The following is a 19,676-nucleotide window of genomic DNA, read 5'->3' on the forward strand; positions in this document are numbered from 1 at the left end:
TGTTCCTTCCATGTCTCACCTATTTTATCTGTCCTGACACGTCCTGTGCCTCTCTCCATTCATCTCTAATGGTCCTTCAGAGTCTCCCAATACAAGTCACTATGTTTTAAAAAAGACTGGGCCTGGACCTCCAGGAGAGAACAGGAGTCACACCCACTGCCTCAAGGGCTAGGACATCGACACCGCAGATGTTATGATTTGAATGAGAATCATCGTCATTTGAATAAAACTTGCCACAACAACTCAGAGCCCAAAAGGTCTCTCCCTCTTTTTCAGTACACAGAGCATTTACGTCCCATATTAGAACCATCCAAACCAACTAAGGTGTAGGTTTTGTTGCAGTTTATTTGATTTATTTCAGCTAGAATTGGGTTGAATTTGGTTTATAATCAATGAGTGCCGGTCAGTCATGGCCAACTTTTGTATACTTTATGTCAGTTGCTACACTGACATATTTTAGCATACATTTTTAGTTACTTTTGACTTACCATATAATTATTGTACTACACATTAAATTCATATAGGCCTATAATTGTAATGTGTAATACTTTTTTGACATTAAAGCAGAAGTTATTATATTCTTGTTCCATCAAAAGTAATTTGTTCATTCACATGTTCATATGTAACTCCTCTATTTTAGCTCAAAGCCACAGTTTAGTCTAAATTTCAGCATTAAGGCCATAATAATCGTGCTCTGGTTCCTGTTGTTGTACTCACTTTGACTAAATTCAAATCGAATGTCTGAATTCAAATCAGAGGGAAATCAGCCTGAATCAAAATCAGTGTTTCAAAGCAAGACAGTGACACAGAAAGAGGTGGGCTTGAAACTCAAAGAAACAATCATATTTTCTTCACTTTCACACTGACAATGTTTATGTCATATCCAACTGAGAGTCAGGGGTCAAATGTGATGCAAGTGTAGGGATGCCACAGTTTATATATTCTAATTTCTTTTGTAATTATTCTGATGAAAAATTTGGCAGAAATGTGTAGAAGATGCGGTTGAGGTCCAAGTGCATATTTCCAAAACAACAATTGTGATATTAACAATCTTTCACTAAAATTACGCACCTATGGACAGGTGAACCACTGCATATGTCAAAACAAAAGTCTAATATGACACTTTTTTACTATTGCTGCATGCTTTAGTCCATTGGCACTAGATATTTATAAGGTTTATAAATGAAATTAAGGGGTAAAAGACAGGAGCAGACGGACAGGGAGGAGAGTGAATGTTTGTGGTTAAAGTTAATCCATTCTCGCTTCAGTAATCTCCCCCTCACAGAGACAGGGACAAGAATCTCCTTTGTCTACATACTTGAGTTTGAACGTCCTATCATTATTCAGACATTTTAAAATACTTTTGGACCCTTTAGCCTTTGTCTGCATCACATTTATTACAATATAAAATAAGGACGATATGGAGTATGAACTTTAAAAACACAGAGGAGACCAGTTTGTTTAGAACCTCATGAAATCATGTAGTGGGGCCAATTGTTTTGGCCTCTGAAAGCAACACAGTCTAAATGTGCAAAATTACCCAAAGCTATGGCTGCACAATGTTACAAAATATTGATATTGCTGTATTGGCTAAAGCAATAATCACTATTTCAATTAAATAAATACTTCGCAACAACACAAAGAACTTAATCTGACAGAAAGTTGCTGATTTCTCAAAGTTAAAAGCAAAAAAGTAGATTTGGTTCATGATTTTCTTTAGATCTTGGTTTAGTCTATGTTAAAGCAAAACTCCAACTAGGATTTTATGAAAGATCAGTTTTGCATAATAGGGATTTTAATCTACTTTATATTGCTCTTTAAATTTGGAAGAGATAGAAGAATGTACAAATGCACAGGCTTCATGATAAACAATATTGAAGTTTCCTTAGTAGGGTTGTCCAAAGATCTGAATCATCTTGAGCTGTATCAGAACGACATAGACTAGTAAGCGCCCATGCACCATTATGGAGCCTACCTACCACTCTTTTAAAACACGAATTGTACCACTTTTTGCTGCTCTGTTACGTTTCCTTACTCATACTCATTTTTAGTGTGGACTCTTGCAGGACTTTATTTGGTCAGGCCCTGCTCCCTCAAATCCATTCATGACCTTTTTCAGTCTCTTTGTGCAGACAAAGCTTCATCCTTCACTGAACCCTACAGAGACCACTCTGCAAACTCTAAAATCACTCACCAGTTTTCACCATAAAAAGGAATATTCAAACACTGTGACAGAGGAATCTTTATTGTGTGATCAAGAGATAAAAAGTGATTTGTTGCTTTGTTTAAAATCACTAGTTAAAAGTAGGCTATGTGGCTGCAGTTTATCTTGAGGTACACAAAGCCATTAGACTCCTGTCAGTGAGTGTGGTTTGTGTCTTAAATAAATTAATATGTAAATATGTAAGTATTCCTGGTTGTGAATGTGTTCCCGTTATTCAGTTGTCTCTTGTTGCTGTTGCAGTTTGGTGGATGACCGATGTGTGGTGGAGCCTAATGCTGGAGACCTGGATAACCCTCCCAAGAAATTTAGAGGTAATATTTTGTGACATTACATTACACACAAAATGACTCAGTTAAAAAAGTCAAAATAAATAACTGCACACTTAAAAATTTCTTGAATTTAAAATCAATCAATCAGTCAATAAAGCGACAACCCGTAAAATCTTACAACTGAAGAAAGTGGTTGGATGACCTCCAAAACATTTTGAGAAAAATAATTAACTAATTGACGTAATAACAACTGATTTAAGTATTTTTTCAAATCTGAATCTCAATTCTAAATCTATTTCTATCTGGTGATTTATTTTGACAAGAAAAAAGGCCTAATTTCAACATTCACAAAAAAGAAAAGTCAAAGATTTTAAAAAAAATTTTCTCGGTCCACTAATTGAATAATTCAAAACAAGTAATTTTTTATATTCATGCAGAGACTGGCAAATCAACACAACTAAACGATACTGACATTGGAGAAGTAAACTAACCAGAATATGTTTCTGGGTCAGTGAGAGAGTGGTTAAGTGCAGTTATCGTCACCATATTAATATAGATGCAGTTTATTCCTGTTTCCCTGAAGAGGTCACATGACTCTAGGGATCACATGACCCGGTCTGAATAAAGAACTGACTGAAGTGAGTCCAGCCCATCTGCTCTGGACCTGGTTTAGACCCGGTTCAGACCTGGTTCAGGCCCAGTTTCTAAGTGGAGCACACAACTGAAGTCCAAGTTAGTCGTGATCTCTAACATAGAGATTATCAATGGGTGGATTTATCGGTTTAGTGTTTTTGGATATATTTGAATTCTTTCATCTGGTGAGTAGTTTGCCATAAGATCACCTATTGTATTTCGTGGTCCCAGTCTGATAATGAAAAAGTTTAATAGTTTAATTGTGTGTAACTAGAACAGAGATGTTTGAACAGAACAAACAGGATCTGAACCAAAGGCAATATTTACCTCCTGTTCCCTGGTCTGTCATCACACCTAGTCCTGTCCACTGTACAAAAAGATCAAACACAAATTGCTCATCACACCCAATGCATTATTTTATTCATTCAACAGTAGGATTTTTTTTTTTTGGATTATTAAAGTCTGAAATTTTGAAACCTATTATAGTGCTTGTTGCTAGAGCTGCGAGATTGAACATAATGGTATAAAAATCGCAATTGAATGTTTTGAATTAGGAAATTACCATATTATTATTAGGAATTAGCAAAGTACCATCATTTCTTCCACAAAAAAAACCCAAAATATTCTGTTGTATTCTGCATAAAACATAACCCTGATAGTTTGGATCTGTACAAACATGTTTGGAAGTACATGTGATTCTTGTATTAGTTTGTTAGTTCATTGTGTTCTTCACAAACTGATATTGTCTAAAATTTCCAGGCTTATAATAATATTTTCTATGTATTTTTTATGTGCCTTCAGACTGCCTATTTAAAGTATGCCCTATGAGCAGATACTCAGCACAGAAACAGTTCTGGAAAGCTAAACAGGCCAAACATGAGAAGGACAAGATTGGCGACGTTGTACTACTGCAAAAACTACAGGTACTTCTACTAATACAATTACTATCAAATATTGAATCATGGGGTTATCTTATTTGTGATTGTACATTTATGTTTTTATTGCATCTATGAAACACCTTGTTTAACACCATTTGTAAAGCACTGTCCAAACACACTTTGATGGATTTCATTTACTTACTCAGTGGTGGGTAGAGTTGCCAAAAATAGTACAGTACTCTCGTCCAACAAAGCTGACTACTCATTTTAAGGGTTGATGACTTATTCTGTAATATTTCAGGCTTAGCATTGTAGTATTTCTGAATAATCTATTATTGTCACCATTAGTGACTTGTCTTACAGCCTTACTCAGAACAGGAGTAACCAGCAACCATTTACTCAAGCAAGTAGTACTTCAATAAAATTAGAACTGTAGCAGATGTGAAACGGTGCTTTGAGAAGAAGAGTTAGAACACTTTCTTCAACAAGTTCTCAAGCAAATGTAACTAATTCCAAGTATAACTATGAACATGATCTTTTCCTGTGTATCGCGTTATGTGTATATTTGTTTCTTTTATGTGAAGCACTTTGGTCAGCTGTTTAAAATGTGGGTTTATTTCTAACCTACATTTTAAACAGCTTCCACATTTTAAAATAAACTTGAATGGAACACAGAATCGTGAACTTGTAAATACATGTTAAAATTTGTTGTTAATCCTTGAGCCTTTATTTTTTATTTTTTTGCAGCATGCAGCGAATCTGGAGCAGAAACAGAACGAGACGGAAAACAAGAAGGTCCACGGAGATGTCGTTAAATATGGCACAGTTATTCAGGTATTTATCACTATCCAGTAGAACATCTTTGTATAGGAATGGCCACATCAAATGGTCTTGGGTTTGATTTCCTGACTGTGTTGGACTTTCTGTATGGAGTTTGCATGTTCTCCCTGTGTCTTTGTTCATTTCCCTGAGTATAAAATATGGACACTAACCTGCAGCTAGACAATTCTGAACTGACTCACTAGAAACTTGGCTCAGACCTGGAGAAGGTTGAGTACATCTCTGGCCAATATCGTCTACCCTATCATTACATAGATGATACTTTATGACTGTACATGAGCACTGAGGAGTAACCAGGCAAACCCCTGGAAATTATTATTAGTCTCCTAATCCATCTAAGTCAAATAGGAAGTGAAACATTGTGCTCCACCAATTGTCTTCCTGTATTTTTTATGGTCGATAAGTGTTATTCCCACTCTTAAAGAGCTGATAAATTTGAACAGCCTAATGGTACTTATTGGCGAGAGTAACATCTGGTTTGTTTGTTTTTATGCTAGATGCCCTACCCCTCAATATTTGTTTTAAACAAAAGTATTCTATAAATCTGTTAGTGCCAGAGCCATTATCCACATACTGATTGTGATCTAGGTCAAAATTATGCTCTTAATCACTGTTGCCTGTCTGTTCGTGCCAATAAAACATTTCCAGCTCCTGTTTGATTTCCAACTTGTGACATCACCTGAAAAAAACACTCCCCTGTCTGACCTCACCTTACCTATAATCGTAATAATTAACTCTAGTAACATAAATGGGTGAGTCATAACCACAGAGCAAGACCAAGATGATTATTTTGTGAGAACGTTTTGAGTGATTAGTCGTGCTGTGTGAGGCAGGCCTTGAAGGCTTGTTTAAGAAAAACTATGGATCACGCACCATCTGGTTGGTTTAGATAGATTTTATTGACCTGGGAAATGTATTCATTCTCTACATTGTCCTCTGCATTTGACCCATCTTTCAATGTACAAAACATTTTCTCATGATATATCAAACATCTAGCATTGAGGCTTAAGAATCTTTCACCCAAACTGCATTTAGTTAGCTCAAACAGGTATGACAGGCAAACATCCAGAAATCAGACACATGATTTGTAATAATAGACTAATTAGACTTAAAAGAGAGTGGAACAACCAGTATGCAGAGGAAGTATGTTGTTCCAGGACCATGACATACATGTAGTAATTCGAATGGTTCAGGGGTACTAGCTAGAATTATGTTTTTGGTATATCATTGATACAGGAAAATCAATGAGCCAACCCTCTAAATTCACTTGTATTTGGGAACTTGTGTATTACCCATATGTGCAGTATTAGACCAGATTTAAGGTGGTACACAATACCTTAATCCAGGCATGTAACTAAAAGCATCTAAACCAGACTGGACAAAGTGTGAATCTAAGATAAGATAATTTTTATTGTGCATTAAGACACAATACAGATGCACATACAATACAAGCATATAGAAGAAAAACGGGAAGAGCAAAGTGCACACAGAGCGCAACAACAATATATGAAATTATGATGCAAATACAGCAATATATAAAGTCTCAGGCAATAAGTGACCATTTGGACTAGAGAAGGCAAAGAGCAGAGCCGGCAGAGCTGTGGAGTTTTGTTGGAGGATGAACAGTGTGATCAGACAGGGGTCCACAACTGAGGGCCTCCTTGCCTGATGTTTAGCAGTACCCAACAATCCCCACAATGAGAGGGTTAAAGGGGAGTCTAGGTTAGTGGAGCCACAGCTGAGGGCCTCCCCATTACCCAAGAAAGGGAGTAGAAGGATCAGGGGAATTTGCTTTTCTTCCAAATCAATCTGAGTGAATCTGCACAGAATTCCAGAGATTCCTTTCAAATGCTGCTCCCATGTACTTTGACTTTACATCATTTGGTGGCACAGTCACATATTTGAAATATGTGCGAAAGGTAACACAAGAAGTGAATGTGGTGTAAAGTGCAAAAAGGCAGTTGTAACTGTCTTTCTGCTCTAGGGCAACTGTGCTTCACCAAATTGTCGGACTGCCTATAAAAACACATCTGACAACAAATGTATAATTATTGGGAGTAGATTACACAATATGCCGCATGTCCTTTCTGTGCACAGCCTGTAGTTCTGAGAAGGAGCATGCTTGTATGCACGGATAGACCCAAGTGACTTGTGTAAACAGGGAAAGCCCAGCCACGCCTTGAACACACTTGTTATCTCTTAAAGGTGGTGGCACACACATATCAATCAGTCTGTCAGAATCACACAGTTAATGCCGGCCTGGTCTGTTCATAGACAGACATATAGAGCCACACCTGCCTCACATGCAATAGATTATACACTGTGCATACATTGCATCAGGTACAGTATAGGTTTGTACTGTATTTTTTTTTTCCATTTCTGAGTTTCACATTCTTGTTCATGTAATGCTCTGAACTGTGAGTGCTCATGTTAAATACACAGTGACCAGTGTGATCTTTTTAAATAATTATCATACATGCTGGTTGAAGGCAAGTGCGGTAGGGTTCACAACAAAAGCGCTGAGCTTTTGTAGCAAGCACGTGAATCACACCTAAGGAATCTGCCAGTCAAAACAGTGTGTACTACTTATAGATACAGCTGTAAACATAATGATAGTGCCTTACATTTATATTAGGCTTTGTATCACAAGCCTCTCAGAGTATTATATTGTAGACATTCATTCATTCCACATGCACAGTGGTGCAATCACGTCTGCCTGGGGTAGACTGATGAAAGTGAGGCTGCCAGTCTGCACCATCGGGTTCTCTAACTACCACCAATCACTCATACATTCATTCATTCACTGGCCAGGTGGATTAAGTATCTTGCCCAAGTACACAATGACATCATGATCTTGGTCAAAGCTGGGATCGAACCACAAACTTCGGGATAGGCAAACATTCTGAGCCACTGAGCCTCTGCCACCCCAAATAAAATGTTACTTGCGGAGTAAGCCGCCTACCTCGCTCTTTCTAACCAATCACATGGGTTTATTAAAAATGAGTGGGGTATTCTGTTCTCCGATTGGATAATAGCTGTTAATTTAGAGGACACTGTCCCTCCTCTTTCTGTCAGTCTGCACACGCCGCTATTGTGAAAGTCCAGTCTGTAGTTGCAGTATATCTTTCCACAGCAGTATGAAGGACTAACCTCAGAATACATAAGAAGACTCTTTATCTTCAAACTTTACGAGACCATACACCGTAAATCATAAAAACATTCAGTATTTCCAAAGAAGGACCTCCCAGTCAGAATACAATCTGCATTTTTGAGATAACCAACTGGTTTGAATCTCTTTCCATCTTTAAGTGTAGTTGGTCTGGAAATTTTTGTATGCAAATCTCTGGTGCAGATGGTTATACCCCCTCCGCTTTATAAGCCAACAAAGATTCAAGAACTGTAGACTCACAGTGGAACCCTCCGCATAAATTTATTGCAGATGCAAAAAATAGTTAATTGAACTGACTTAAGATAATAATTTCAAAAAGAAAGACAGATTTTTGTTTAATTACTATTGTTTTAAGAATTTAAGAGTTTTGGTCCTGGTTTAATCACATTTAGTCCTAGTTTAGACCTGGTTTAAACTTCTCCACAATAACTTCAGTCTGTCTGTACCCACTAACAGGTGCCACAATTAAGGAAGACTGTGCTCCTCGCTTTACCTGTGTTCATGATGTAATGGCAGAATTTTGTGTACAATCGATTTGCGTTGCAGCTATTACACATGAAGAGCAATAAGTATCTGACAGTGAACAAGCGTCTGCCTGCTCTGCTTGAGAAGAATGCCATGAGAGTCACGCTGGACGGCACTGGCAACGAGGGGTCCTGGCTGTTCATACAACCATTCTGGAAACTACGGGCCAATGGGGATAATGTAATAGTACTACTATTACTACTATTTCTACTGCTACTAAAACTACTATTCTTTTTCTTCTTCCTGTAACTCAGTTATTTGTGGATTGCAGGTTGTAGTTGGAGACAAAGTGATTCTGAATCCAGTTAATGCTGGTCAACCTCTGCACGCTTCAAACTATGAGCTGACAGACCATCCAGGCTGTAAAGAGGTAAAAAGCTTGTGGATAATGCCCAGTGTCCATATAAAGTGGCCATAAAACCTCTGTTTTATATGGATGAGTTGTTGTCTCCCCCTATAGGTGAACTCTGTGAACTGTAACACCAGCTGGAAGATCAACCTCTTCATGATGTTCAGTGACCACCGAGAGGAATTCCTAAAAGGAGTAAGCCTAAATATGTACCATTGGGCGTTATGATATATGATATAACACCCAAGATTAGATCATTATTAAATAGTTTTTCAGTGTCATGGTGATGATTTGTGTCTCAAATTTCTTATGTTTGATTCTCAGGGTGATGTGGTGCGTTTATTCCATGCTGAGCAGGAAAAGTTCCTCACCTGTGACGAGTACAAGAGCAAATTGCATGTGTTTCTGCGAACCACGCTCCGACAGTCTGCTACTTCTGCCACCAGCTCCAACGCTCTGTGGGAGGTTGAGGTACTATTATTTTTTGTTTTAATCCCTTGCATTCTTGAAGCAAGTTTGTCCATAAATCTCCTGTTTGATTACGCACTTGGCGTTTTGCCTGACTGATGAAGATGTTTTCTTAGGTGGTTCACCATGACCCATGCAGAGGAGGAGCTGGACACTGGAACAGTCTGTACAGGTTCAAACACTTGGCCACAGGGAACTACCTGGCTGCTGAGGTAAATATCCATAACATCTATAATTATAACATTTAATGTTTAGAATAATTAATTTTACTCCTGAAAATGATCTGTTTGCTGATTTAACCATAGTATCACATTGTTTCCAATAAGATAAGAGCCAACCAAAACGTGATGAACATTATATGTAAACACTTTGTTGAGGTTTCACATCTCACATGTGATTCATTTTCATGTTGTTTTTTTGTGTTACAGGAAAACCCTGGATATAAAGGAGACCTGGAGCTCACGTCCTCTGTAAGTCAACACTTGGAGTATTTTACTTTTCCTCTCAGACACAGCAGCCTTTATAGATACACTTTTTATTATTATTATTATCTGAAAAGCGAGTAACAAAGCCCTGTTTGGGAGTTTACATTTAACTAACTATTACAGTAAGTAAGTGTTGGTAAAGTCTGATCCTTGCCCTTTGACCCCTCCTTGCAGATGGACGGCAGCCGTAGTAAGAAACGTTCTCATGGAGAGAGGATCAAGTACAAATTGGTGGCAGTTCCTCATGGCAATGACATCGCCTCATTATTTGAACTGGACCCAACCACACTCCAGAAGACAGACTCCTTTGTACCCAGGTACAAACTAATACAAACCATTCTACTATATTAGTCATCAGATTCAGGCATAAACATGTGTACACCATTTCTTTATTACCTGAGCTGTGCTCCATTTGATTTAGTTTTTGTGTTTGTGTGCAATAGAAATTCTTATGTGCGTCTGAGACACTTGTGCACCAACACCTGGATTCAGAGCACCAATGTCCCTATTGATGTGGACGAGGAGCGGCCAATCAGATTAATGGTAAGGAAACAAGGTAGAGTCACCACCACTCCGAGCAATTATTAATTTCTATTTCTTCTAGTAATAACACTGCCAATTATATGAGATTTTACATACACTATATGTTGTTCTATACAGTATATTGTGTGTTTCACATTCATCTCATATTTTATATCTGTCTTATGTGTCTTTCAGTTGGGGACATGTCCAACCAAAGAGGACAAAGAGGCCTTTGCAATTGTGTCTGTTCCTGTCATGGAAATCCGAGACCTGGACTTTGCCAATGACGCCTCAGCGATGTTGAGTGCTGTGGTGGACCAGTTTAACCAGGGTTTCATCAGCCCCAATGACAGGAGGTGAGGAGCAGGGAGCAGTCTTTAAGAAAGTGAAAGTGGGGCAACAGAAGGTCAACATCTCTTTTCACAAAGGGTTTTTTCATGTTTTGTTGCTCCTTTTTCCTCCCCTCAGATTTGCAGTGAAGCTTTTGGAGGATCTAGTGTTTTTTGTGGCTGATGTGCTGAACAGCGGACAGCCAGTTTTGGATGTTGTGATGACCAAACCAAACCGAGAGAGACAGAAGCTGATGAGAGAGCAGAACATCCTCAAGCAGGTCTGAATATTTCTCGGATTTTATCAGATTTTCAATCAGTGGTGATAATGAGAAGATCAGGGGAAGGGTTCAGTTCCCCTGTGTCTGAGTTTCATGCTGTTCACCCCATCAATTCAGAACAAGCTATTTACGCTTTAACAGGACCCTGGTGCAGGTCCTTTCAATTTAGGTCCAACCCTGATCCTATTTTAACACTGGCCTTACAAAGATTTATATTCATTTTCCAGGTCTTTGGATTACTAAAGGCCCCATTTAAAGACCGAGGTGAAGGTGAGGGTCCTCTACTGTGTCTGGAGGAACTGTGCGACCAGAAGAATGCTCCCTATCAATACATGCTCCGATTGTGCTACAGAGTTCTCAGACACTCCCAAGATGATTACCGCAAGAACCAGGTTTGAACCAGGACTAATGCATTACTAAATCAAGTTTGAACCTGGACTTAAACCTGACATTTGTACAGGAGCACATTGCAAAGCAGTTTGGAGTGATGCAGAGTCAGATTGGATACGACATTTTAGCCGAAGACACCATCACAGCGTTACTCCACAACAATAGGAAACTCCTGGAGAAACACATTACCAAAACAGAGGTGGAAACCTTTGTCAGTCTGGTACGAAGGAACAGAGAGCCCAGGTGAGAAATATTACTACTAGTGCCACCACTTTCTTATCAGTCTGTCCTATCTATCTTCATAAAGTTTTTTATTTTTTTGTATTTATTTTTATTTTTTTTACAGGTTTCTGGATTACCTGTCAGACCTATGTGTGTCAAATAATGTAGCTATTCCAGTAACACAGGAGCTCATCTGTAAATGTGTTTTGGATCCTAAGAACCAAGACATCCTCATCAAAACAGAGTGAGACCATTTTCACTTACCAATTATTTCTTCAACAACATTTCTATATTGTTTGAATGAGACAACTTTTATATCAATGCTTTGTTATTATTGAAAGAAAACATAGACTAAAGTATAATAATATATTCAGTTAAATTTTGTATGTTTTATTCAAGACGTCGTGTCCCTAAAGAGGCTCCCGCTGGTGCTGTCACTGGGGAATACATGGATGAGTTTGGAGACGAGGATGAGGTAAATTTCACTTATGGGACAGTTATCATAATAAAAAATTAAATATATATAGTTTTGTTGGTATTCTAGATGCATTTTTTATATGAATCTGTCTGTGATGTCACTTCCTGTAGGTGTGGTTGATGTGGACAGATAAAACGAATGAGCGTCAGGAGAAGAGCATCAGACAGCTGGCTCAGGAAGCCAGACAAGGGAACGCACATGACGATAATGTGCTCACCTACTACAGGTAAAAACTTTTAACCAGTCATTTCACAGCAACACTGTATGTAACAAATCAGGAGGTGAGAGAGGGGAAAGCCCACAACGGAGCTGTAGGAGAAAATGAACCAATCAGATAGTGCAATTAACATTTAAAACATGTAATAACTAGTCAGGGGACAGACAGGACAGAAATGTACATGCCAGATACAGGTATGACTTATTTACAGTTGCAGGTACATTTATCCATTCAGGGGGAAACAAACATGATTGGATTTAAAGGTGCACTACATAACTTTTCTGAGAGATTGTTTTATGTTGTTGTTTAATGTCATACATCTCAATAGGAACAAGCAGGTGGTGGACTGACCATAAGGAAAGTTACATAGTGCACCTTTATATAAACATTTTTGTGACATCCTTGAAATTCTTTATCCAGAAATTTTGTGTGAGATTTCTTGAAAATTTTAAAGGCAGATCACAAAAAATCAGAATGTAATGGTTGGACTAATAATAATAGTGAAGAACATTTTTTAACTTCTGCAGGTACCAGCTGAAGCTGTTCGCCCGCATGTGCCTGGACAGACAATACTTAGCTATAGATGAGATCTCCAAGCAGCTGGATGTGGATCTGATCTTCCTGTGTATCATGGATGAAACGCTGCCCTTTGACCTACGCGCATCCTTCTGCAGACTCATGCTTCACGCTCATGTGGACCGAGACCCTCAAGAGCTGGTCACTCCGGTCAAGTTTGCCCGACTGTGGACGGAGATTCCCACCGCTATTACTATCAAGGAGTAAGAGTTCAATAAAGGCTAAGATTGCTAAGATTAGGACAACCTAAAATTAAACAAGAATTCAAACTGTGACTACAACAACCTATTAAACCAAACCTTTATCAGACTAATTCAGGAAAGAATGAGACGAAGTAGGACTGTACCAAGACGAAAACAAGACCAAACCAGAACCTCAAACTTTAGAATTACGTCTAAAACAAGGAAATCATTATATGAATAATTACAGACTGGTTTAGTTAAGCTTTCATTCTTATCAGTGAAATCTAATAATCCAAAATGTGTACCTCACCTGATTTTTTTGTGTTTTTACTTCCAGTTACGACTCAAATATGGATGACAGTCGAGATAACAAAAAGAACCGTTTTTCCAACACCATGGTTTTTATGGAGGATTATCTCAACAATGTTCTGAACGACGAGTTGCCCTTCCATAATGAGGAGAAGAACAAACTCACATATGAGGTTAGCATTGGGATCCACTTTTTACACGCTTACGGTTATAATATTTGGACATTATATTCCAGGTGGTGAGTTTGGCGCGTCACCTGATTTACTTCGGTTTCTACAGTTTCTTTGAGCTTTTACGCTTGACCCGGACTTTGTTAGGAATTATTGATTGTCGACCGAACCCTGCACACAGCGGACCTATGTTCCATGAGGAGTCTGCAGGTAATACATACTAATCATAATAATAATAATAAGAAGAAGAAGTGGTCTGTTGCTCTTTTTCACTGTTAATAACATAAAGAAACTACTGCTATTTAACACCCAATTAGTCACAAGTCAATATTTTTTGTTTCTTTGACATCCCCAGGTAAAAATGTAAAGAGGTCGATCCATGGCATGGGGCAGATGATGTCTACCATGGTACTGAACAGGAAACAGTCCATATTTGGTGGATCAGGACAGAGGGGGGCGGGGCTTGCACTTGAAGCACAGCGAGGCAAAGACAGCATAGAGAACATGGACCTGACCGTGATGGACACCAAGCTCAAAATCCTCGAGATCCTGCAGGTTTAAGATCTATTTAATTCTAGTCTGTTGTGCTGTTAAGACTGGTATAAACCTGGTTCTGTTTTTCTGTCTCCAGTTTATCCTGAATGTGCGCCTGGATTACCGGCTTTCATTTCTTTTGTCTGTCTTTAAAAAGGAGTTTGTAGAGGTTTATCCAATGGCTGATGCTGATGCCACAACCAATATGGAGACTGCAGGTAAGACTTGGACTAATACCAGAACCTGGACTTGACCAGAACCAATATCCAGCCCATAAGTGACACAGACTACGATACAGACCACAGTGAAAAACATTCCCATGAACATTGTTCAGTACTTACACCAGAACTTAGCCAACAGTACAACATTTATAATCAATGCAGACTAAAGGTGATGATATATTGACCTGAGTCAGAATGAATTCCTTTGAGTAAAGTTTAAACTTGTTCCTCTGCAGCCTCCATAAACCTCTTGCAGATTGGAGAACAAGCCGAAGCCATGTTTGGTGTTGGGTGAGTTCAGGAAAAGAAAAGCATACAATACATACAAGAAGATTTCTAAGGACAAATCCATATTAAACCATGTATTTTTCCTCTGCACAGGAAGGGGAACAGTGTGTTGGAGGTGGATGATGAAGGCGGAAGGATGCTACTGCGTGTTCTGATCCACCTCACGATGCACAACTATCCCCCCCTAGTGTCTGGGGCACTGCAGCTGCTGTTCCGACACTTCAGCCAGAGACAGGAGTTGTTACACACCTTCAAACAGGTACAAATGTTAAATGTTTTAGGATCAGGATTTTGTCAACACATCTCTTAGTTGTTAACCTAATACTAATGTACTGGATATTTTACGATGCTAAATATGTAATGAGGTGTTCACACAAAAGTATACTGATACTTCTTGTATTTAGAAATACAGTAGTGACCTTATCGGGTAGTTGTTTTTTGGGGGGTATCTCTCTATGGACATTTTGCATGCTTGCACAAACATGCTTGGTTAAAGTAATTTTTTTCAAAGGTTTCTTAATATTTGCTTTTGTAGAAGCTACAGAATTTAGTTTGTTCCTTAACCATACACCATACAATTTCCGGCACTAAATTCACCTTCTGCTCTTAAAGTTTGTATTTTTGTGTTGCGTACAGGTGCAGCTGCTGATCTCTGCGCAAGATGTGGAGAACTACAAACTGATCAAAGCAGATCTGGACCGACTGCGGACTTTGGTGGAAAAGTCCGAACTGTGGGTTGAAAAAAAGAACTCAGGAGAGAAGAAGGAGAAGGGAGGGGACAAGAAGAAAGACGAGAAGAAGGAGAAGACTGAGGTGAGGAGCATAGTTAAGGTGTGAAAGGAGAGAGAGAGAGTATAGGATGAAAAGGAGAGAGTGAGACTTTAGTATAGAGAGTATTAGTATTGACTGGACACTTACATTTATGGCAATGCTGATGTTGCTTGTTTTGGTTAAAATCAAGTAACATCAGCAACTAGCGATCCACAAATTCAAGGCAAGACAAGAAGAAGAGGGTTGAGTTTGCAAGGAGTGAGGCAAGGAGAGAGAAAAGACAAGGAAGGAGAGAATTACTTAGGTAGGAAGACAAGAAGGGGGAGAGGATGGAGAGCATAACAGATTAGTATGAATGAGCTGCAATGAAGTGAAAGTAGAATGGATGAGAAAGCTTAATTAATTTACACTAATTTACTATGTTTACCTAACACATTAACTTTAACTAATTACTATTTAATTAACAAAGCACGTCTGTTTTGCAATCGTGACTTGACTACATCTAATAGTCATCTGGGGAATTGCAGTGATGTTTTATAAAATGACTAAACTCAAATGTCTCATCTGTATTGCCTTTTTCCAGCTAAATAACAGTAGTTTTCTTAATAACTTACTAAACACTATATATTACTCATAAACACACTAATATTTATTTAAACTTGAGGTTTAACAATGGGGGCTTGGCTGGTTTTGCTGCGTTCCGCTCAAACTGCTGGCTGGGAGTTTCTTCTTTGTCTTTGAATATGGATGAATGATCTCTGTTATATATTGTACGCATTTCATCTTGCTTTGGTTGGGTTTGTATGTTCTTGCTACTGTCCCGTGCCTTCAATGTTTCTCCTGACCTGTAGGGGGCATCAGAAGAGCCTGTGGTGAAGAAGGACAAACTGGAGAAGACAAATGAAAACTACCAGAGAGTCAAAGAGGTCAGAGCATTTCTAATGTCATCTTGTCTTTGAGCCGGTGTTTGGTTGGTGGATGTTTTGATGTTGGTTTTGAATTCTGATTTGCTGGTGGCTTCTGGGCAAATTTTTACATATTAATTTATAATCGAATGTGCATACCCCTTTACAGTTCAAAACTATGCACTATGGACAATGACACAAGGGTTGATCATGGCAGTGTTTCCTGGTTTTGATTACTTGGGGGTCTCTTCCAGCTCACCCCATTTTTTGTTAGGTGAGGTAGGTCCTGCCAAAAAACTGATGTTTTGATGTCAGTAAATGGGGTCTAAACTAGATAGGTGCTGTCTTCATTTTAAAATAATTTCTAATTATCTATATTTATTATTATTATTATTATTATTATTATTATTATTATTATTATTATTATTATTATTATTATTATTATTATTATTATTATTATTATTATTATTATTATTATTATTGTACATACATTTCTTATATGTAGTTAAGTCAACAACTGAATACTAGGTTTGAAAACCAGTGATAGCATGTTTTGCCTGCCCTGTCTTTTTTCGTTAAGATTCTGGAGCGTTTGAATAAAATGTGCAGTACCGGAGTGTGGAAGAAACAGCAGAGACTCTTGAAGAACATGGGCGCCCACAAAGTCATGTTGGACCTGCTCCAAGTGTCTTACGACAAGGTAGTTACTTCCTCAAAGTAATACTACTCACGTATATACTCTCAGATTTTTCACCTTTACCTTCCTGTTTCAGAATGATCTGAAGATGCAGGAGATCATCCGCTACACTCACCAGTTCCTGCAGAGGTTCTGTCTTGGGAACCAGGAGAATCAAGCACTGCTGCACAAAAACCTCAGCCTTTTCCTTAACCCTGGGGTATAGAACTTAGCTGTTGTCCATTCTGACAAGTTAACAAGCCAATTAACACTTTAGTGTTGTGGTCTGATCATCTCCTCCTTTGGTTTACATAGCTGCAGGAAGCAGAGACCGTGCAGCACATCTTCAGTAATAACTACCAGCTCTGCTCTGAGATTTCTGAGAGCGTCCTTCAACACTTCATCCACTGCCTTGCCACTCACGGACGCCACGTGCAGTACCTCAACTTCCTCCACACCATCATCAAGGCTGAAGGGAAATATGTGAAGAAGTGCCAGGACATGATTATGACTGAGGTATTAACTTTTTGAGACTAGATTTGAAGATTTTCAGAAAGAAAAACTGCTCTAAAATGTATAATTTTCATTTTAGATAAATAAATATCACCCAACACTTAAATTAATATTCTGTGAAAAAATAGGGATGTATTGAGCCAATATATGGGATTAAATATAGTATCTATTTAGTGTAAATGGGCGTCAAAATCCAATTCAGATATGTATTTTAAGACTTGATCAGTTCAGTCCTCTCAGACCAGTCTATGATTCCTATAAAGCTGACTAAACAGGTGAAACTGACAGGAAAATATTATGTTTCCACAGCTGACCAATGCAGGCGAAGATGTGGTGGTCTTCTACAATGACAAAACTTCATTCAATGTGATGCTGCAGCTCATGACTGAGAGCAGAGAGGGCGTGCAGGAGAACAGTCCACTCAGGTGAGGAAAAGAGGGGTTAACTAATGTGTTAGAATTTGACCATTTTATTATTTTATATGCAGCATTCAGTCTACTCTGGGCAGTTTTAACTCTATTTGAGATCTAATGATGTGATTTTTTAATTTTCTTTTCAGGTACCACATTTCTCTAGTGGAGTTGTTAGCCGCCTGTGCTGAAGGAAAGAATGTGTACACAGAAATCAAATGCACCTCACTACTTCCCCTGGAGGATGTGGTGAGAGTGGTTACGCATGAGGACTGCATCACTGAGGTATGTTTAAGCCATATTACTTCATATATTCTAGATAACGATTAATATAATTTGTGGCAGTTAAGATTTGGTTTAGTCCAAATTTAGACCTGGTCATTGTGTTACTATACCAATATTTTCCAAAGTTGGGATTAAAAGTTAGTCATTTACAGTTGTAGAATGATAATTTGTGATGTTTGTGTGGTCAGGTGAAAATCGCTTATGTGAACTTTGTGAACCACTGTTACGTGGACACTGAGGTGGAGATGAAGGAGATCTACACATCCAACCACATTTGGAAACTTTTTGAAGATTTCACAGTGGACATGGCTCGGGTAACATGGTTTAAAGCACTTTCTCTGTGTTATGCTGATGTCACAATAATAACTATAAGGACAAATGAAAAAAAAATTACAGTTGTCTTTTCAATATTCACATGTATTTGTTTGCTTGAAGGGAGAAGTTTTTGTTATTATGCAATGCCAATTTTGACATGTAAGCTGTAGATGCCAGATACATGATGACTACAGCGTGTAACTATTATCAAAATATTTCCTGGTGTCAAGCTGTATTTTTAGTGTATTTTTACAATTTGCTTATACATGTTTTATTCACCTCCACTTGGTACAGCTGATTTGGTGTGATATAAGCAAATAAGTCAAAGTGAATTGTGCATCCATCAAGAGTTATTTTATTAGGCACAAAATGATGAAAACTATATATCAACAGCTCTGTTAGGGTTAACCTGCTTATTGTATTTCATTTATTCAGGTGTGTAACAAACGTGAGAAACGCCTCTCTGACCCGGTTCTAGAGAAGTATATCATTAATGTGGTCTTTGATACCATCACAGCCTTCTTTAGCTCTCCCTTCTCTGAGAACAGCACCAGTTTGCAGGTAAAACTCCACTCTCCATCTGCAGCAGGCTCCTACTACTATATTTGTTGATCTAAAGATTGAATAGACCTGATGCAATCTAATTTTATTTTTGTTTTCTTTGATATCTTGTTCAGACCCACCACACTATAGTAACACAGCTGCTACAATCGTCGGTTCGACTCCTGGATTGCCCCTGGCTTCAGCAACAGCACCGACCACAGGTTGAAACTTGCATCAAGACTCTGGCCATGACAGGTGAGTCTAGCCCTCCCCCACCCCCTTTTTACATACAGATGAGTCCATCCCCGCTCTCTTTAAATACAGGTGAGTTTAGCCCCATCCTTTTCAAATACAAGTGAGTCCAGCCCCATTCTCTTTAAATACAGACGAGTCCGTCCCTGCTTTCTTTAAATACAAGTGAGTCTAGCTCAGCCCTCTTTAAATATAGGTGAGTCTAACTCGATATGACAAACAAACGATATGGACAGGACAGGGCCCAGGCCTGCCCTGGCTACAGACTGGTCCCAAACAAGTCTCCCTGAGTCTCTCCCTTAGAGTATCTATTCCCTAGGACATCTGAGCTCTGAGTATTTATACCAGAATGACAAGCATCATACATTACAAAAGCAGGGTCACATCTGTTCACAGTCATATGTTAAGACAGGTAAAACAACAAAGGGTTTCCTGGAGGATGGGGCA

General features: G+C 38.5%; 1 protein-coding gene across 1 annotated transcript in view; it reads left to right on the forward strand.

The window, feature by feature from the left end:
* The window catches only part of itpr3 (inositol 1,4,5-trisphosphate receptor, type 3), a 36,827-nt gene that overhangs the window by 4,162 nt on the left and 12,989 nt on the right, over positions 1-19,676 (forward strand). The window contains exons 2-36 of the mRNA XM_033969142.2: positions 2,465-2,535; positions 3,928-4,049; positions 4,752-4,838; positions 8,560-8,718; positions 8,810-8,908; positions 8,999-9,082; positions 9,212-9,358; positions 9,472-9,567; positions 9,784-9,825; positions 10,015-10,157; positions 10,284-10,383; positions 10,558-10,718; positions 10,831-10,972; positions 11,200-11,364; positions 11,433-11,605; positions 11,709-11,828; positions 11,984-12,059; positions 12,173-12,288; positions 12,807-13,058; positions 13,375-13,519; positions 13,582-13,726; positions 13,872-14,071; positions 14,148-14,268; positions 14,508-14,562; positions 14,653-14,818; positions 15,196-15,372; positions 16,182-16,256; positions 16,816-16,935; positions 17,009-17,131; positions 17,227-17,427; positions 17,734-17,849; positions 17,984-18,119; positions 18,308-18,433; positions 18,870-18,995; positions 19,112-19,232. Coding sequence (XP_033825033.1) covers positions 2,465-2,535; positions 3,928-4,049; positions 4,752-4,838; positions 8,560-8,718; positions 8,810-8,908; positions 8,999-9,082; positions 9,212-9,358; positions 9,472-9,567; positions 9,784-9,825; positions 10,015-10,157; positions 10,284-10,383; positions 10,558-10,718; positions 10,831-10,972; positions 11,200-11,364; positions 11,433-11,605; positions 11,709-11,828; positions 11,984-12,059; positions 12,173-12,288; positions 12,807-13,058; positions 13,375-13,519; positions 13,582-13,726; positions 13,872-14,071; positions 14,148-14,268; positions 14,508-14,562; positions 14,653-14,818; positions 15,196-15,372; positions 16,182-16,256; positions 16,816-16,935; positions 17,009-17,131; positions 17,227-17,427; positions 17,734-17,849; positions 17,984-18,119; positions 18,308-18,433; positions 18,870-18,995; positions 19,112-19,232 — 4,508 coding nt within the window. The remainder of the gene's footprint in view (positions 1-2,464; positions 2,536-3,927; positions 4,050-4,751; positions 4,839-8,559; positions 8,719-8,809; positions 8,909-8,998; positions 9,083-9,211; positions 9,359-9,471; positions 9,568-9,783; positions 9,826-10,014; positions 10,158-10,283; positions 10,384-10,557; positions 10,719-10,830; positions 10,973-11,199; positions 11,365-11,432; positions 11,606-11,708; positions 11,829-11,983; positions 12,060-12,172; positions 12,289-12,806; positions 13,059-13,374; positions 13,520-13,581; positions 13,727-13,871; positions 14,072-14,147; positions 14,269-14,507; positions 14,563-14,652; positions 14,819-15,195; positions 15,373-16,181; positions 16,257-16,815; positions 16,936-17,008; positions 17,132-17,226; positions 17,428-17,733; positions 17,850-17,983; positions 18,120-18,307; positions 18,434-18,869; positions 18,996-19,111; positions 19,233-19,676) is intronic.

The sequence above is a fragment of the Periophthalmus magnuspinnatus genome, chromosome 7, assembly GCF_009829125.3.
Source record: "Periophthalmus magnuspinnatus isolate fPerMag1 chromosome 7, fPerMag1.2.pri, whole genome shotgun sequence".
NCBI lineage: Eukaryota > Metazoa > Chordata > Actinopteri > Gobiiformes > Gobiidae > Periophthalmus > Periophthalmus magnuspinnatus.